We start from the raw sequence: 20,481 nt of genomic DNA, 5'->3' as shown, positions 1-20,481 counted from the left end.
TTGGAACAAAGAATGTATTTATTTACATGGCCTGGTGAACGTTCCCAATTTCCTATTTAAAATAAAAGATTTTTGAAGCTTGAGAGAGAGAGAGAGGACACAGCTGAGTGAGCCTAGCTGACCAAATTGAGCCAGGGCCCAATCCTGAGATACCTCTTGAAGACTCTTTCTTCCAAAGACCTTTGAAGGGACAGGGAGAACTATTTGGGCTGTTTCCTGTTGTTGGCAGGTGACTCAACAGTGCAAGTGAGATGGGAATATGTTACAAACATGATGAGGTGATGCTAGAAACATGATTGCTTGGGAAAATCCAGAATCCTGTCTATACGTACTATAACAAAGTTCCTCCTCTACCTTGGTGGGTCCTGCGCTCATTGGTGGATTTGCTTGCCTCAGAGGTTCATGGCAGCCCTCAGTTTATCCACTTTCGTGACTCAAATGTGCCGGTCACTCAGTTAGCCTTATCACTGGCCAGCATGGGGAAAAGGAAGAAGAACAATCCCCGCAGTCTCTGCTGATCCATCTAGTGGATCGGGAAACAGGCCAGAGACCTTTCCCTCTGGTGGAACCCACAGTGCAGGTCAGCTCCTCCAGTATTAAGTAGGGAGCTGGGGGGATGGAGGGATGGGGGGAACCCAGGCTTGCCCTCTACTCCGGGTTTCAGCCCAGGGCCCTGTGGATTGCAGCTGTCTACAGTGGCTCCTGTAACAACTGCGTGACAGCTACAACTCCCTGGGCTACTTCCCCATGGCCTCCTCCCAACACCTTCTTTATTCTGACCACAGGACCTTCCTCCTGATGTCTGATTATGCTTGTACTTCTCAGTCTTCTAGTAGTACACCTTTTTACTCTCAGCTTCTTGCTCCCAGCTCCTCGCATGCACACCACAAACTGAAGTGAGTTCCTTTTTTTAAATCCAGGTGCTCTGATTAGCCTGCCTGTCTTAATTGATTCTGGCAGCTTCTTGATTGGCTGCAGGTGTTCTAATCAGCCTGTCTCCCTTAATTGTTTTCAGAAAGTTCCTGATTGTTCTGGAACCTTCACTGTTACCTTACCCAGGGAAAAGGGACCTACTTAACCTGGGGCTAATATGTCTGCCTTGTATCACTCTCCTGTAGCCATCTGGCCTGACACGTCACAATACATTAATTAGAATGTAAAATTTTGGGGACAAGGGCTGTTTATCTGTTTGCAGTGTACAACACTGAGGATTCTATCAGCACTAAACAAATCCTTTTAAGTATGGAGCATTACCCAGTTCTGCTTCTATTCAGTTATACATTGTACCAGGGAAGATGTGCCCTGCAAAGTATTCCTCTTTCAAACAGTCCAAGAAAAAAAAATTCTCACCCTCATTGCAACAAGTCGATGAGAAATTGTAACTGTACAGCTCAGTAAATCCGAAGTGCAAGGACTGCCAATACTATCCTGATATAGGAGACGGTATTTCCAGACTAGCTCCTTTAGGGGTATTATTGCTGCACAGAAAATAATTTGAATATTTTTAAATGTTATGGGAAACAGACTCATTTTAAGCACTGGACTGTGTGCTGTTTCATCGATTACTGTTAGCAGCAATTCAGACCATTTTTCTGAGCCTTTTTTTTAAAAATGGGCTTTATAAAATGAAAACAATTCTACCTTGCTATCCAAATATCAAAATACCCTAAAGCTAGTGGGAACACTTGAGTCAGATTATCTGTGGAGTTTGTAGTACCTAGTCATTGAAAAGAAAAAAGGTTTATCTCAATGGACTTGAAATGCTGGCTTATGCTCAAATAAATTGGTTAGTCTCTAAGGTGCCACAAGTACTCCTTTTCTTTTTCCGAATACAGACTAACACGGCTGCTACTCTGAAACCTGGCATATGTCTGTGATAATCAGGGTCCAGGCACCCCAAAGAGAGAACAGGGGGTCTGAGCTCCCAAGAGGAAACAATTTAATCAGCTGGTTGTGTACAAAAATTTTGAGTAAGGTCTTCTTTGAAAGCTTGTAATGTTCTGAACTTAATAATCATTATGAGATAGGTATACAATCTGTGTTTATTAATTTATGTATTTATGTATATTGAGAACTGGGTTTGTAAAGCTTTACCTTTACCTCTACCTCACAGTAGGGCAGTGGTCAGCCAGGCAGGGACGGACTGCCACCCCAGCCAGACAAGACTAGTTTCAAGCACCTACCATTGTACTACCCAGGAAGAGACAAATTATGGGCCATTACAGTTAATGGGAAGACACTGAGACATCCTGGCTAGAATTTCCCCATCCAAAGTAGGGATGAGTCACCATGCAAGGGGAGGGGACTGTGATTAATAATGTGGACAGCAGTCATCCCTAAATAAATGGTATACATCACAAAATATAAGGTATGCAGTACGGTTGGCCTTTCCTTTTCACTTAAGTGGGTTATAAAACCCCTACATAAGAATATGCAGTCCAGAGGCAAACTCTAAAACTAAAATACAGTTTACATTTATTCAACTGTTTTGATTTGGGAAATGCCCCAGAAGTGGAATTTGGATAGAGAGGGGAGAGGAATTCGTTAAACTATAATAAATTACATTTTACACAGCAAAACCTTAAGTAGCAAAAGAAGAAATTGTTGTTCGCTAATGCTCCTTTCTTTGCAAGGAATGTGTTTGAAATTCTAAGATCCAGCTTGATTTAAACAAGACTTGGTGTATGAACTACTCCAGAAAACTGGTGTGAACAATAATTATAGAAGCTTTGGATCAGAATTTCTCAATATAAATACTATTCTTGAAGGGCCATCTTTTCTAGGATTTTGCACTGTTAAAATATTGGGGCTGGAGTTGGCATTTCTTCTGGTTGTGATTGTGACGGTGTGGAAACTCTAAAAGCCTAACTGAGGATTCTCTGCCTTTCATGTTTGTGAAAGCAGACTTAATTTCCAATTGTCATTGTTCCTTAGTTATGCTATTGCTGACAACTCATATCGTTCCCTGCGCATTGAGAGGAAGGATCAGTGTATCCTGATATCTGGGGAGAGTGGAGCTGGAAAAACTGAAGCCACCAAGAAAATCCTTCAGTACTATGCAGTGACATGTCCAGCCAGTGACCAAGTTGAAACAGTGAAAGATCGCCTCCTACAGTCCAATCCAGTCTTAGAGGTAATTTGAAGTCCAGGATATGAAACTTGGCATTGTGTAGGCAACTCAGTCTTTGATTTACAACAGATATGTATTTGGTGCTGCATTTTTCTGGTGTTATAGTGACCTCTAGTGTCCAGTTCTGTACAATCCTTACAGTTCCCTTTACTGTTTCCACCACCCGTTCAAAACAATGTTCTGGGTGTGGGCCTGTGGGAGGGAGAAGTTTGGCCAGCTTGGCCAAGGCTGGGAGGTCTGTGACCATTGTGTGCAGGCTAATGAGTTCCTATTAAATCATACTGGTGATGGGGGAAGATGCAAGACTTCTTCGGGTGATGCATTTTCCTAACAGGGGGTGGGATTAGGATAAATCTTTGCAAGGAGGAGAGGAGTGGTTTAACAGGCCCATGCAAGGTAATAACCTTACATTTGCAGTATGCGTACAGCTCAAACAATCAGAACTCAGGTAGCTGCTTACTTTCTTCTTAGGCTATATCTACTCTAGAGAGCTTACAGTGGTACAGCTACCCCATTGTAAGATCTCTCATGTAGCCGCTCTATGCCAATGGGAGAGAGCGCTCCTGTCAACATAATTAAACCACCCCCAAAGAGCGGCAGTAGCATGTTGGCAGGAAAAGCTGTCCCGCTGACATAGTGCTGTGCACACTACCACTTATGCTGGCAAAACATATGTCACTCAGGGGTAGACAAACCTGTGTCTGTAGGCCAGTACATAAGCCACTGGCAGGTTTGTGAAAAATATTTTAAAATGCCCTATTTTATGGTTTCCTTGTTTTTGAAGACTGTTTACTTTTTTTATCTGTTATCTTTTTAATTCAGGCATTTGGAAATGCAAAAACCCTTCGGAATGATAACTCCAGCCGATTTGGGAAATACATGGATGTGCAGTTTGATTACAAGGTGAAAATCTGTTTTATATACCTCATTGTAGTCTTGCTTGGATGCCCAAGCACATAGATATTGAGATCTGCACCAACAGTTCAGGTATAGTAAAAACCCTACCTGCCTCTTGTGAATGAAGTCTACTGTTTCAGAAAAGTTTGGGTACAAAGAGTTGTTCAGATTTATAATTGTGTGTGTATGTATATGTGTGTGTGTGTGTGTGTATCTATATATATATATATAGATATAGATACACACACTTCATTGTGAAGCAGCTAGAATTGCTACAGGCACAGCATGCCTGACACAGACACGAAAGTTAAGAAAGTGAAAAGTCAAGCCAAAAGGTACAGAGACTCTGTTCTTCCGCCCACAAGCACTCACCTTACCATTACCACAAGTACTGTGCACCACAGATGATTCACGACGACCATAACACTGCGCTGTTTTCATCCTGGTTCACAAACACCTTTCCCAACCCTAGTGATTGTGGATGTGTAGTGCAGTAGTTGGTTGTGCTGAGGGGAGGGTAGTTTAATAAAGGGTTGTGTGCACAATGGTTATTAAAGGAGGTGATGAAAGGCTCGTATCCCTAAGGGGGGAAGAGTTAAGGTTGCAGTGTATGGTTGTAGTGGCAGTGGTAAGGTATTTACTGTTAGGGAGTTGAACTTCTCCTTCCCTTGCCTTTGTGGGTTTGTTTCAAGTATGTGGTGTGTGCAGCAACCCTCATAGCTTCTAGCGAATTTTTGTGTATGTATTAATGCCATGGAGTTTTTTAAAGTTTAATTGGGGGTGGGTATTATTGGCAGAGAGGAGAGAGAGGAAGATCTGTGGAGGTAGAAGTGTGTTTGCAGTGTTGTTGTAGTTGTGGTGATCCCGGGATATTAGAGAGACAAGGTAGAAGTGTGGCAGGAGAATATTTTATCCGCCAGCAGCTGAGCGTGAACCGTTCTCTGTTGTAGGGTAAACTCTGAGAGAAAAGTGTAGCTCATTATGTGGAAGGTTTGGTGTGCTATCTATCGGTTTTGTGCGTGTCCAGCTCCCATCAACAACTAATCCTACTTGTAGGCACAGCTCACAAACTTTCAGTTATAATGCAAATAATAGCTAAAAATGACCCTAAACTAAACATTTTAGAAAACCTTCCCATTACACCCTTTCTCTTCAGGGCCACCTCTCTACCAAACTATGAATAGCTAGTCAGTGTTTTGTAGGAAATATGTCAATAGTGAAAAGTAGGACTGCCCAGGCAAGATTTCAGCCAGGGCCCAAATTCAAAGTTTTCCTACCACAATAAGAGAAACCAAATCAAAACTACACAAAGTTCAAATGGCATAAAAATTAATCCAGTGAAAAATCTGACATCAGTTGGGCACCTACTTTTAGAGAAAAATAAGAATCTCTGCTCCATTTTAGCCCATGTTAGAACACAGCATTAACTAAATCACCTCCATTTATATATATATATAGATATATATATAAAAATATGGAGGATAATGGGGCCTTGGGGAGGGGGGGGAGAATGTGGGAAAAAGAAATTAAAGACTATGAATATGCACAAAGGGACAGAATTAAGATTGCAGAGGCAACCTTAGTCTTCTGTGTAGAATTATTGTATATAGCTTTATCTTGTGTATTTTGTTTGTTTCCTTTCTAAAGTAAATACCACAATGCCATGAGAATTAACATAGTGTAAAAACCTAGATAGACAGAAATCATCCTAATCTTTTAAATATCTCTCGACCCTGGACTCCATCCTTGTTTCTAATATAGCAGAAATGAAAAAGGACAAGAGAAGAGCAACAAAATTATTAGAGGCATGGATGGAATCCATGTCAAGAGACATATATAAGTTTTTTGTGATGGAGTGACCAGCAGTGAACACATTCAAGGTGAGCTGTAATATTGATCTGTGTAATGGTTTTATATTCTGAGTTTTATTCTCTAATACTTTGTGTTCGATCTACTCTGTGGAAGTCCAAGAGCTCAAACCCACACTGAGTATTTGTTAGTTTATGCTATTACATGACAAAGATTACTTCTACTTTTTGTGACCCATTATTCCAAACTCTTAGTCTTTGATATTCTGCCATCAAAGAAGCAGGATGTTTCAATTTATCTTCTTTGGTTTAGGGTGCACCTGTGGGGGGTCATATCCTGAACTACCTACTGGAGAAATCTCGGGTTGTCCATCAGAATCATGGAGAGAGGAACTTTCACATCTTCTACCAGCTGTTAGAGGGAGGGGAAGATGACCTACTGCGGCGTCTGGGCCTTGAGAAGAACCCCCAACAGTACCATTATCTAGTGAAGGTGTGAACAGGGTCCTGCAGTTTGCTAATTTCCTGGTTTGCATGTTCAGTAAAGGGAAAAACTATCCTTACGTGATAGACTTTGTTGGTGTTGAAGGAGAGATCAGAGTGTTGATCTGTAAGGAGAGAGTAACTTTCTGGGTGAAAGTTTAATAATGATGATCATTACCAACTATCCTGTATTATAGGATAGATGTGATTCTTAGTTTATTACTTCTCAGTATCTTTCCCTTACTTTCGACATTGGTGAAGCCTCATCTGGAGTACTGTGTCCAGTTTTGGGCCCCACACTACAAGAAGGATGTGGAAAAATTGGAGAGAGTCCAGTGAAGGGCAACAAAAATGATTAGGGGTCTGGAACACATGACTTATGAGGAGAGGCTGAGGGAACTGGGATTGTTTAGTCTACAGAAGAGAAGAATGAGGGGGGATTTGATAGCTGCTTTTAACTACCTGAAAGGTGGATCCAAAGAGGATGGATCTAGACTATTCTCAGTGATAGCAGATGACAGGGCAAGGAGTAATGGTCTAAGTTGCAGTGGGGGAGATTTAGGTTGGATATTAGGAAAAACTTTTTCACTAGGAGGGTGGTGAAACACTGGAATGCGTTACCTAGGGAGGTGGTGGAATCTCCTTCCTTAGAAGTTTTTAAGGTCAGGCTTGACAAAGCCCTGGCTGGGATGATTTAGTTGGGGATTGGTCCTGCTCTGTCCAGGGGGTTGGACTAAATGACCTCCAGAGGTCCCTTCCAACTCTGATATTCTATGATTCTATGATTTCACAGAGTTATAAAGATATTGGTGAGATGGCCCCTTCTGTAACAATTAACACAAGATAGAACTATGTGGGCTGTATGTACAATGCGTCAGGCTGCAAGGATTACTAAATCTCAGAATCTGTGTTTTTTAGGGTCAGTGTGCCAGGGTCAGTTCCATCAGTGATAAAAATGACTGGAAGGTTGTGCGAAGGGCCCTGTCCGTCATTAACTTCAACGACAATGAGGTAGAGGTAAGAAATGGCTTGAAGTACATCTGAGTTTTCTCCCATTAGAGGTCTGTCCTGCTTCAGTTAGTTCTTTCTGCCAGGAGGCAGCCTTTGAATGAGTGCCCTGCAGAAAGCTAAATGTAAAAATGTCTCCTACTGATGGACATATAAAGAAACTCCCCTTTCTCCCCCCCATCCCACCTAAGATTTGATCCATATTTATTCCCATCTTCTTGACCATTATTTCTTCTTTCTCTTGTACTAGGATTTACTGAGCATTGTCGCTAGTGTGTTGCACCTGGGGAATGTGCAGTTTGCTGCCGATGAACAGGGCAATGCTCAGGTGACCACAGAGAACCAGATTAAATATCTGGCTAGGGTGAGTATAAACCCTTGGAGACATTCCCATATACCAGTGTAATTGGTTCTGTTGCTTTTGTATTACTCCAGGGTAAGATTTAGTAGTTATTAGATCCTGACACTATTAAAGGGTCACTTTTCTGTATGAAATAATTAAGGTCAGAGGTTAACAGGTTTAAAATTTTACCCAATTCCTGCACTCCATGAGGGCAAGAGCATTCCTCCCAGAGTCCCGCTTCCAAGCCATGTTGGCGATAATATCCCATGTAAGGGATCATCCCTTACTACTGCCCATACCTGTCTACAGTTGTTAGGTCATATGGCGGCCTGCAGCTATGTGGTTCGATGTGCCCGGCTCCATCTCCGGCTGTTGCAGGCATGGTTGGCATCAGTGTACATCCCCAACAGACACGACCTAGACTTGGTAGTCAAAGTGCCAAACCACGTTTGGGCATCTCTGGTGTCATGACCGGACTCTGTGTCGGTCTTGCAGGGAGTTCCCTTTGTGGGCTTGTCCCCGTCGCTGACTCTGATGACCAACGCTTTGGACCTCAGATGGGGAGCCACCTAGGGAATCTCAGTATTCAAGGCCGCTCGTTAGGGATTGACTGCTCCCTTCACATAAATGCCAAGGAGCTCAGGGCGGTTTGCCTGGCCTGCCAAGCTTTTCAGTCCCAATTGCAAGGCAAGGTGGTTCAAGGAACTGAGAGGGCATAGGGCCGACGGTGCCTTACATACCGATGCATGAGCGTAGCACTTCAGAGGGCGTCATAGCTGATCCTGTGGATACTGCTAAGGCAAAAGTTTCTGACGACTGTGCACATGGGTGCGCACGCACCTAGAATAGAATGGATAAGAGCAACACATATCAAAGAACAGTTATGAAACGTGGGTAACAGATTTTTTCTGTGCATTCTGCTGGAATGGTCCTGGTAAACCAGTAATGTCCAGTCACCTATCTTTCTGTTGAGTGCATGTGCCTACTAGAATGAGGAGTGAATCACTGTGTATCTCAGCAGTGGACAGGATGTGTTAATCAGTGAAGAGCGGGACTTCATTAGCTGTGGGGCTAAAGTTTCTGATGTCTCTAAAACAGATGTGAAATTAATAATACTTTCTCTAATTGAGTTTTCCTTTTGGTGGTTTGCAGCTCCTGGGGGTTGAGGGCTCTGTGCTCCGGGAAGCATTGATCCACAAGACGATCATAGCAAAAGGGGAAGAGGTGAGAACATGAACTGGTAAATTGGGAGACATCCAGAACTGAAGCTAACTAATATAGGCTGCTTTGTTATCAGGTTAAACAGTTCACCTTCCGGTTACAGATTTCTCACAGGTCTGAGAGGAAACTTTCTCTGCGTTTCTTGGTCTCATGTAACCTACTTGTGACTAGTAACCAGTACTGCTGGGAGATTGTGATGTGTGCACAGCTAGTTATTAGTATTGTGTTACGAAGACTGCATTGCTCAGTGGGCTGACTGTTCGAATTTGTCTTGTCTCTTCTTCCACATGCAGTTGGTCAGTCCTCTGAATTTGGAGCAGGCAGCCTATGCACGAGATGCTCTAGCCAAGGCAGTATATGGGCGCACCTTCTCCTGGCTAGTGAATAAGATTAATAAGTCTCTTGCCTACAAGGTAAATTTATCTCTCACTTGCACTCCCGTGATCATACTATAGACTGTGCTACTAAGTGGGTGGGAAGTGTGAGTTCAAACGGTTGAACTAGGAAGCAGGGAAGAGGTTCAGCTCAATACTGAACAATGATTTTCTGACTGCATTCCTCTCTCACTGAGAGGAGTGAGGACCAGACACTAGAATTATATGGGAAGGTAGCAGTGGAGGTTGGCAACTGCTTTTGAGCCTAATGATTAAAGCTACACCAAATGTGACAGAGTATTTTGTGTCTTTGTTACAGGAGGCAGAGTGCCCAGGCTGGAGGAGTGCAACAGTTCTAGGGCTGCTTGACATTTATGGATTTGAGGTTTTCCAGCACAATAGGTTTGTTTCACCTCAACGTCTTTGAACTTTGAATAACCTTGTTTCCTGTGATTTAATCCTGTTGTTTCATTTCCTTCCCTCAACATTAGAATAACAGGCTTCCCCATGCCTGGCGCTTTTTTAATAGGAGAGGTTTATGTAACATGAGATTAGGTCTCAGCTTCAGGAAATCAACAAAATACCTGATAGTAGTAGGCAAACGCCTTCTGAGCGAGAGGCCTATTTTTAACATCTCTAGATAGGGACCGCTGTGCCTAGTTGGGACCCTGCTAGAACTCAGCATTCACTACTGTTTATCATCTTAATTTTTCAAGGATGTGAAACTGATTTTTGCCCATCTTGGAGCCTGTCTACATGACAGCTGTAATCACACCAGCATGTAGTTGTGTGGTATGGGTTTCCTCCTCCTAACACATTTTTGTTGTAGTGTGAATGAGAGAACACAATATAGAATTATTTTATGGAATTTTATTGGAGCCTGGAACCTAACTATGGCAGATATCCATTGTTGGATTTTTAGTGTAGATAGGCCTTTCTTTATGTCTGCTGAACCCATGTTCCTCCTTGCTTACCTCTGATGGCTCTTTCTCTCTTCTGGGGCGAATCTGACTATTCATTGGTTCATCTCTTTAGAGCTCATATGAGTCTCTAGATCTCTTGCTTCTCTCTCTCTTGATTTGTACCCAGATTATGCATGGTGCCTGACCAAAATGGTGCAGACTTTGTTTTATTGAAATACGGTGTGGGAGTGACTAATTCTTTCTGATTGTTTACAGCTTTGAGCAGTTTTGTATCAATTATTGTAATGAAAAACTGCAGCAGCTCTTCATAGAACTCACACTAAAATCAGAACAAGAGGAGTATGAGTCAGAAGGCATAGCGGTAAGAGCCAAGACCTCATTTTGTATTGTTTCCTCTGTAGCATGTCCTATTGGGAGAGGCCAGCTAATTAAAGGGAGCTGATAATAATTTACAGTATGTAAAGCAAGAATTTGGAAATAAATATTTATTTTCGCCTTATTTGTCTGTGTGTGATCCACAAGAACTGCTTCACACAAAAGGGGCTTCAAACTGGGCTCTGTTTTTGCACATGCAATCACCTGCTCACAGGTGATAGTATTTATTCAAGCAAAACCCATTCAGATTAGAACTAGACCTGTTCCAGCATTAGTGATTATTTTGTTCTGTAGTCCTTTGTCTATACAACGCATAAAAATCTTAATTCTGCTCTCAGCTAAGGAAAGTTATCTTGTAGCTTGCTGGGTTAGAAGCTGTGTGTTTGGCACTGAAAGTCCTGCAGTTTTGCTCACAGCTATTGCATTTGTAACCTGGAGGCAATCAAACATCAGAATTAATCCATGAATTCTTGTCCTGTCAAGAATGCCACATGACATTGTGGCCGTTTGACATTTTGCTGCCAGAAAATGTAGATCCTATCAATTTATTTATGGAAAATTGTTCTGTTTTCTTCTTGCTGAAGCCTTGCTTCAGCAAAACCCAAACTCCTGCCTTTCAGCCTTCCAAGCAAGGCTTGTAGGAAGGGCAGAATGGTGACTGAGTTGCGTTTGATCTTTTATGAGCTACTGTTGGGATCCATGCAGTTATATAATTAAGAAATAGCAGAAGCGTCTGTGGTGGATTCTCTGCTTACTTACTGTCTGGAGATTGTGTGCAGGTACCTGGTGCTGGCTACAAAGCACTCAGATGCTACACTGATGGGTTCTACAGAAGAACCCAGATAGACAGGAGAATAAGGATGCTGTAAGACAGCCCTTTAGAAATTTCTCTGCTCCTCCCTGACCTGTTTGTTACTACCACCAACTAAATATATTTTGTGAGTAGCCTGGTTCCCAGTTTCTGAAGAGGTTCTTTCTCTTGAATCCTGCGTTCAGAACTTGGAGACCTTTTTCAGAGCAGCAACCACAGAGATCGGCTGCTATTTGTTAGGGAGACTACCTCTCACAAATCTGAATGAAAGATGAGAAACTGTGACAACAGGACTCAGTGATGACCTGGAACAAAGATAAATATTTCATTTGAGGGGGTTTGGTTTCAGGAATAGTCAGTCTTTTTGTGTGGCATATGCATAGCAGGAACAAGAACCCCAGGTCTATATTAGTTGAGTTCCATAATATAAGATTTTATATTTCTAGTTGCAACTGCCTAGTGTATTTGAGTCAGACTTATTCTAGAGAGGGAGGCTGTCCGCTACAGCCATATTTCAGAATAGAGAGCTTGGTTGCATAGGTTTCCCCTTTCCTTTTGACTGTGATGGGACAAAGATGTTCACCCTCTCTCTGGCAAAACAAACAAACAAAAAAAAAAAAAACAGATCAGAAAAATAAATGTATATTTAAGAAAGAAATGTACTGGTATCTTTCATACTTGACATGTGGGCCTCAGGAAGACTGTTTTAAATATTTTCTATCCTCTGAAATACAGTGATCACTGAGACTATTTCCTTCCAGTGCAGAATCAAGATCTTTAACCTGTCTTTAATTGTGTGTGTCTCTTTGTGAATGGCAGTGGGAACCTGTCCAGTATTTCAATAACAAAATCATTTGTGATCTGGTGGAAGAGAAATTCAAAGGCATAATTTCTATTTTGGTGAGTTGACAAACCTGTATTTATTTATATATATTTTTAATTGAAGATATTTAGGAGCATAATGGGAAGTGACTAGTCGTAGGTGAAAAGGAAGTGGAGGCTGGTGTACAGGTTGTTTGTGGGAGTGTCAGGATTGCAGAGGGAGGTAGAGAAGTGAGTAGAGCCTAGTGTTGGGTATGAACCATGTGTGGTAGACCCAGAGGCTAACCGTCTTCCATGCATGTTTTTGCATTTGCTGGCATTTCTAACCACACAATACTGTTCATTAAGAGCTTTACACTGAATAAGATAGAAGCTTCTTTTTAAGCAAAACTGTTTTAACTTATATTTTTATTGGGGTATATCTATAATGCCATACAATGCATATGCACAAATAAATTTCCCATTAATCACATCTGAGAGTATAGAAGAAGCAAGAACCTCCCAAGAAAAACAGAAAACAAATGCCTGAATACACCAAAGTTTCCCCCCTGGGCCCTTTAAACTGGCTGACTAAGAATGTCCTGTGTTGCGGGGAAGGGGGATTCTGAGCAGAGCGCCTATAGTCAAGAGAACTTTTTTTTGCAAAAGATTTTAATTAGGGCTATTGATTAATTGCAGCTACCTCATGTGATTAACTAAAAAAAAATTAATCATGATTAACAAAATTAATTGTAATTAATCACACTGTTAAATAATGGAATACCAATTGAAATTTATTAAATATTTTTGGATGTTTTTCTGCATTTTCAAATATATTGATTTCTAGTGCAACACAGAATAGAAAGTGTAAAATGCTCACTTTATATTATTATTTTTATTACAAATCTTTGCACTGTAAAAATGATAAAATAAATACTATTTTTCAATTCACCTCATACAAGTACTATAGTGCAACCTCTTTATCATGAATGTAACTTACAAATGTAGATTTTTTTTTTTATAACTCCACTCAAAAACAAAACAGTGTAAAACTTTAGAGTCTACAAGTCCACTCAGTTCTACTTCTTGTTCAGCCAATCGCTAAGACAAACAAGTTTGTTTACATTTACGGAAGATACTGCTGCCTGCTTCTTATTTACAATGTCACCTGAAAGTGAGAACAGGCATTTGCATGGCACTTTTGTAGTGAGCGTTGCAAGTTATTTACGTGCCAGATATGCTAAACATTCATATGCCCCTTCATGCTTTGGCCACCATTCCAGAGGACATGCTTCCATGCTGATGATGCTCGTTAAAAAAATTATGCATTAATTAAGTTTGTGACTGAACTCCTTGGGGGAGAATTGTAGTGATGTGAGATTTCTAAAAATAGCGACAGCACTTGACCCAAGGTGTAAGAATCTGAAGTGCGGTCCAAAATCTAAGAGGGACGTGGTGTGGAGCATGCTCTCAGAAGTCTTAAAAGAACAATATTCTGATGTAGAAACTACAGAATCCGAACCACCAAAAAAGAAAATCAACCTTCTGCTGGTGGCGTCTGACTCAGATGATGAAAATGAACATGCGTCGGTCCATACTGCTTTGGATTGTTATCGAGCAGAACCAGTCATCAGCATGGATGCATGTCCTCTGGAATGGTGGTTGAAGCATGAAGAGACATATGAAACTTTAACGCATCTGGCACAGAAATATCTAGCGACCCCGGCTACAACAGTGCCAGGCGAATGCCTGTTCTCACTTTCAGTTGACATTGTAAACAGGAAGCAGGTAGCATTATCTCCTGCAAATGTAAATAAACTTGTTTGTCTGAGCAAGTTTGGCTTGTTTGGCTGAACAAGAAGTAGGACTGAGAGGACTTCAGGCTGTAAAATTTTACATTGTTTTGAGTACACTTTTTTTGTACAGAATTCTACATTTGTAAGTTCAACTTTAATGATAAAGAGATTGCACTACAGTACTTAGGTGAATTGAAAAATACTATTTCTTTGGTTTCTTTTTTACAGTGCAAATATTTGTAATAAAAATAAATATAAAGTGAGCACCGTACACTTTGTATTCTGTGTTGTAATTGAAATCAATTTATTTGAAAATGTAGAGAACATCCAAAAATATTTAAATAAATGGTATTCTATTGTTGTTTAACAGCGTGATTAATCGCGATTTTTTTTATCATGATTAATTTTTTTAATTGCTTGACAGCCCTATTTTTAATTTTGCTATTCCGACTCTCAGGTTGTAAAAATAATACAGCCATAGCGGTGTGTGAATGCTGTTCAGAAGAAGCAGAGTGAGTGACCACCAAAGTAGCCACCTGATCTTTGATCTCCTGCTCCCAGCAGCAGTGAGAGAGAGCAGCCACTGTGGCAGCTTAACTAAGTGGCAAAATGGATTTGCCTGGCTCCCCTCCCGAAACCTAGCTGCTGTTCCTTCTGTGAAGATGGGAGAGGAATTCTCCCACTGAAGTGACTGGGATGGGAGAGGGGAGCCAAGGAAACGCAGGCTACAACATTGCTCAGCTTCTGCTACAGGTTTGAGTGATTGTCCTCATGGGTTCCATTCTTGGTGCATGTGTGTCCCATGAATGCAAGATTGGATTCTTTTGGTCAGCAGTATCCACTTGGGCAGTACCTGCACTCTAGATGTCCTGGACTGTCCTCCCTCCCGGTCCAAAGGCATAAAGGGCAGAGCAGGCACAACTATTCCTCAGTTCCTTTTTACCGCTTGTGGCAATGAGACAGAATCTCTGCAGTGTCCACTTCCCTATTCACTGTGCTGGTATTAGTTAGCAACTTTAGTGGTTAGTTAGTTCATATAGTTATTGCCTGTTGGCTAATACTTTATATATAATTTTTCTTAGATAAGTTTCAGTGTAGGTAGACCTATACCACCCCTCCCCCCCCGCACCCACAAAGATGCTAGCAATATGGCAGAAGCTAAATCATCAGGGTTCAAAACCTGCCTCTCATTAAGTTTCAGTGCTGCATAACAACTGGTATTCCCAGTTCCTGCTCAGCCTAGGAGAGGGACATACCCCCAAGCAATATTCCATATGTTGGTTTTTCTCTAAGCACAATCAGCATGCTAGAGAAGCCCACCAGAAGTTGTTCCTCCTCAAGAGTTCAAAACACGCTTTCTCAGACACTGAGACGTAGGTCAAAACCAGTCTATGGTCCTCTGATCAGTTCCTCTCCATTAGTGGCCTTGTGAGCTAAGATTCCACCCTGAGCTCTTGGGTCACATCTATTAAGAGACCCCAGTCATCCATCTCCATTCTGGCATCAGTCTTCTGACGGGAAGGAACGATGGGAGAAAGGATGCGCCAAGGTCCCCTTCTCAGATGCCTGGCAAGTCAAGATACAAGCATCATCAGACTTCTGACTCATCTCAGGCTCAACCTCCTAAGGGCCAAAAGTCTGAAAAGGTCCTGTGAAATGCCCCAGTACAGACTACTAAGAGAGCCCCAGTTGCACCCACCATATCTGCAGACTATTTTTTCTCTCAGTACCCAGAGCCTTGGGAACTGCTCACCTCAGAACCGTGTTCTTCAGTACCCGGCAATACTTGCTGTCTTGGTACCCAAAGCATACAGAGTACCGAGAGACTTTTGGGCCTGACACTACAGCTGCCTCTCCTGGAGAGGCTGAGGATGGTGATATCTAAGCCACCAACTACTGCACTGTTGGTACAGCAAGTCAGGGAGGTATCTCCAGTACCAACTTCTCCCTTTATATGCAGGCCACTCTGGATAGAATGGTCACTCGCTTTCTCCTCATCCCCATCTAGACACATCTCCCACCCACTCGCCTTCCCCCCTGGGGTACCATATTGGGAACCAGGAAGGCACGCGAGGGAGGATTCTACAAAGGAAAGTAGGAGAAGACCTGGACTCATAGGAAACATTTATCTTGGTACCCTCCTGTGTGTCTCCCACCTCAGTACTTATATCCCTACCAACACTGTCTCTACTGGACACACTTGGGTGTACAGCCGTATTCGTGTAAGCCTGCATCATCTGCCCCTTCCAGGGTTAGACCTCCCCTCTTCAAAGACACAATATGGACCATCCCAGTCAGGCCAACTAGTGAAGCCCCAGGTCCTGGAAAGAAAGGAGGAGGAGGAAAATTATGAGGAACAACAACCACAAGGGGAAGAACAACTTGTTCCTGCTGTGATCTCATCCTCCCCCGATGAGGCAGTAAGCCTCTCTATGTCTTCCTTAGTGGATGATCTTAAATTATTCCAAGAGCTCATTAAACACATGGCAGAGATAGTGGATATACCACTAGAAGTAATGCAGCCAAATTCCCACGAGATCCTGGATATTTCGCACCCTTCCTTGCCAAACAGGCTCCCCATGCCAATTAATGAAAGACCACTGGAGCTGACATAGGACCTATGGCATACACCAGCCTTGACGCTAGTGACATCCAAGCGAGCAGAAGGAAGGTACCATGTCCCTTCCAAGGGATTTGAATACTTTTATTCCCTCCCAGTACTACATTTGCTTGTAGTGGCTGCTGTCAAGGAAAGGTCAAAAATAACAAATACCTCCTAGAGCCGGACCCAAAGAAACTAGACCTTATCTCGTGCAAGGTTTATTCGTTAGTCAGCCACCAGATGTGTGTGTGGCTAATTATCAGGCTCTCCTCTGAATTGGAGCTGGGATAAGCTGTCTCCATTTCTGGACAAGCTACCACAGGACCATTGAGAGGAGCTGAGAGCCATCATGACTGAGGGGCATTGGATAGCCCACACTTTCCTATAGGCTGCACTGGATATGTCTGACACCACGGTGTGTACTGTGGCTATATTGGTAACAATGAGGTGGTCTCCCTGACTCCAGTCCTAGGAAATCCCCAGGGAGGAACAAATAACAACCAAGGACCTTTACTTTGAAGACAGTGAACTTCTTAATTCTAAAATTAAGACCCTCTTTTTTTTTTTAAGAAGACCCCCAGGGACAATGTGTGTTCACTGGGTCTGCATTTTTCCATCTCCCAAAAAGGAAGGAAACAAAACAGCAAGCTTGCTTCAGGTAGCATCCTTGTACCTGGTATTTTCAATTCTAGAGAACTTCTGAGTTGCCTTAGTGTCCTCTACTAGTTCAGTGGCATCATCCTGAACTGGAAACTTGTGAAGCAACTACCAGGGCTTTGCTGCAGATATATTCTCTAAACACTATAAATAATGTACTCATGCCAGTTAAGCAGGGCTCAGTAGGAGCATTTTGCAGGCTGTTGTTGGATGCTAAACCCCCTCCTGTATTGCTGTTCTGAATGCAAAGCAACCAGCCAACTAGTGATAGGTAGGTTAGGTGGCAGTTGAGGATAAGTAGATCTTGCTTTATCTATTTATAAAAAACAAAAAAATGTAAATGTGTATAGAAACTGTATATATTTAACTGTTTTCCTCTTCTCCCTTTGGAGGTCACTTGTATTCTTAGGTTGTCAGCAATTGAAGCAGGAAATGTCTTTTTGTGTATTTTTACAAGCAAAATGGGGCACTTATTACAGTTATGGGCAGTGCTGTAATACTAGCTCTAAATAATAATGTTATATATTCTTGCTTAACTGGCACAGAAAACTGAAGGGCAAATCTGATCAGTTTCTTTCTTTGAGACCTCCTAAACCAGTCTAAATTCCTTTCTTTTTTAGAATCAATTCTGTACATAGATTAGAGTTACAGAGCTTGATCTGACTTCATTTTATGGTCAGATTTTAATTGTTCTGCTCTTGAAAACTCAACTGAACTGTGGGAGCAGGCAAGTTCTTCGTACATAGGGAGACCACCTCTCACCAAAAGTCAAACCGTACTTGTCGTCTTCTGCTGGCCGGAAAGAATCTAAAAGTCTAACTAGTCTCCAGGAAGAAAAAAATTCTCCTTTTCAACCCAGCAGTTGTTTATTATGTGAGTGAATTAGGCAGCCTCTCTAGTACAAGTATTGCTGTGTTTGCTGATTCCTCTCTCTATAGGATGAGGAGTGTCTGAGACCTGGGGATGCCACAGATATGACATTTTTGGAGAAGCTAGAGGAAACGGTGAAGAATCATCCTCATTTTCTCACGTGAGTGTTCAAGTAGCTGTTGCTAGTTTTGTCTTTGTGAGGAGGGACACAATACAGAATAAAGCTAATGGGTTTTAAATATACCCAGTCTCTGCTGTACCTGTTAGTGTATTTGTATTACAGTAGCATGCAGAGGTTCCAGTCATAGTGGGCTCCCATTGTGCTGGGAAGTGCAAAAAAGCAAAAGATACTTGCTGTCCCAAAGAGCTTAGATTCTAAGGCTAGGTCTACACTACAGCCAGTATCGAAGCTCTGAGATCGATCCACCGGTGATTGATTCAGTGGGTCTAGTGAAGACCCACCAAATCAACAGCAGATCACTCTCCAGTTGACCTCTGTACTCTACCCCCGACAAGAAGAGTAAGATAAGTCGACGGGAGAGTTTCTGCTGTCAACCCCCTGCGGTGTAGACCCCATGGTAACTTGACATAAGATATGTTGACTCCAGCTACGTTATTCACATAGCTGGCGTTGCATAGCGTAGGTCGACTTATCGCAGTAGTGTAGACATAGCCTCTGTTAACACAACAGAATAAGTGAGTATAACTAACAAAAATGAAGCTAAAAAGAGAAAAGAATAGTAGTGATGTTATTGTGGAAGTCTGTTATAGACCATCAAATGAAGAAGAGGAAGTGGATGAGACATTCTTCAAATAACAAGGAGTCCGGTGGCACCTTAAAGGCTAACAGATTTATTTGGGCATAAGCTTTTGTGCATAAAAAGCCCACTTTTTCAGATGCATGGAGTGAAAATTACGGATGCAGGCATAAATATACTGGCACATGAAGAGAAGGGCTTTTTATGCACGAAAGCCCAAATAAATGCCCAAATAAATCTGTTAGTCTTTAAGGTGCCACCGGACTCCTCATTGTTTTTGTGGATATAGACTAACATGGCTACCCCTCTGATATTCTTCAAATAGGTAACAAGATTAGCTAACACACACGAGCTAGTATTAATGGGGAATTTTAACTTCCTTGATATCTGTTGGAGGACTAATACGGTCAAATGTAAGAATAGAATCATAGAAATGTAGGACTGAAAGGCAACTCAGTAGGTCATCTAGTCCAGTCCCCTGCACTGAGGCAGGACTAAGTATTATCTGGACTATTTCACAAAGCTGAAAACGATTATGGACCAAATCAACTAGGAGGAAGAATTTAATCAGGAAAATATGAATGATAATTGAGAATCATTTAAGAACACCTTACTAGATGCCCCAAAACCACAATCCCATGATCAAGGAAGAAGGCTATGCTGGTTAAAAATAGAACTTGGATTAGAAGGGAAGTGAAGGTAGCTGTAAATGCGCCCACACATGCACGTGTGCACACAGTTGATAGTAATGACTATAAATCAGAAATTAAGAATTGTAGACTATTGATAAGGGAAGCCAAGGGACACAAGGAGAACATATGCCAGCATAATCAAGGACAATAAAAAGGTGTTTTTAAATTCTGACAATGATATTGGTCCTTTACTAGATGGAAGTGGTAGAACTATCAATAATGCGGAAAAGGCAGAAATGTTCAATACATTTCTTTTCTGTATTTGGGGGGAAAGAACATCTGATGCAATCTCGTCACACGGTGATGGTAAAAGTCTTTCCATTCCACTAGTATGACTGGAGGATGTTAAACAGAAGCTACTAAAGTCAGACATTTTAAAATCAGATGGTCCAGATAACTTGCATCAAGAGTTCTAAAAGAGGTAGCTGAGGAGCTAACTGGACCATTAATGTTGATTTTCAATATGTCTGGTTAAGTTCCAGAATACTGGAAGATAGCTAATGTTGTTCCAATTTTTAAAAAGGATAAACTGAGTGACCCGGATAATTATAGTCCTCTTGGTCTGATATTGCTCCCAGGCAAGATAATGGAGTGATTGACACGGGACTTGATTAATAATGAACTAAAGAGGGGTAATGAATTAATGCAAATCAACATGGATTAATGGAAAATAGATCTTGTCAAACTAACTTGATAACTTTTCTTGATGAGATTACAAGTTTGGTTGATAAAAGTAATAGTGTCAATGTAATATACTTAGACTTCTGTAGAGTTTTTGAGTTGGTACTGTATGACATTTTGATAAAAAAAATAGAATGATATTAAATTACCATGGCACACATTAAATAAATTAAAAACTGGCTAACTGATAAGTCTCAAAATGTAACTGTCAACAGGGAATTGTCATGAAGCATGTCTGTTTCCAGTGGTGT

General features: G+C 41.6%; 1 protein-coding gene across 5 annotated transcripts in view; it reads left to right on the top strand.

Annotated features, from left to right (window-relative positions):
- The window catches only part of MYO1C (myosin IC), a 108,649-nt gene that overhangs the window by 45,711 nt on the left and 42,457 nt on the right, over positions 1-20,481 (top strand). For all 5 annotated transcript variants that reach the window (XR_013348233.1, XM_077836392.1, XM_077836389.1 and 2 more), the window contains 11 exons: positions 2,935-3,133; positions 3,953-4,033; positions 6,149-6,328; positions 7,237-7,335; positions 7,577-7,690; positions 8,822-8,893; positions 9,184-9,303; positions 9,584-9,666; positions 10,443-10,548; positions 12,193-12,273; positions 18,168-18,259. Coding sequence is in view for 4 of the 5 variants with exons in the window: in XM_077836392.1 (XP_077692518.1) it covers positions 2,935-3,133; positions 3,953-4,033; positions 6,149-6,328; positions 7,237-7,335; positions 7,577-7,690; positions 8,822-8,893; positions 9,184-9,303; positions 9,584-9,666; positions 10,443-10,548; positions 12,193-12,273; positions 18,168-18,259 (1,227 nt within the window). In the remaining variant the exon portion in view is untranslated. The remainder of the gene's footprint in view (positions 1-2,934; positions 3,134-3,952; positions 4,034-6,148; positions 6,329-7,236; positions 7,336-7,576; positions 7,691-8,821; positions 8,894-9,183; positions 9,304-9,583; positions 9,667-10,442; positions 10,549-12,192; positions 12,274-18,167; positions 18,260-20,481) is intronic.

This window comes from Eretmochelys imbricata, chromosome 17 (assembly GCF_965152235.1).
Source record: "Eretmochelys imbricata isolate rEreImb1 chromosome 17, rEreImb1.hap1, whole genome shotgun sequence".
In the NCBI taxonomy this organism is placed as follows: domain Eukaryota; kingdom Metazoa; phylum Chordata; order Testudines; family Cheloniidae; genus Eretmochelys; species Eretmochelys imbricata.
The sequence above is the reverse complement of the archived record's forward strand: the minus strand, read 5'-3'. Positions and strand labels throughout refer to the sequence as shown.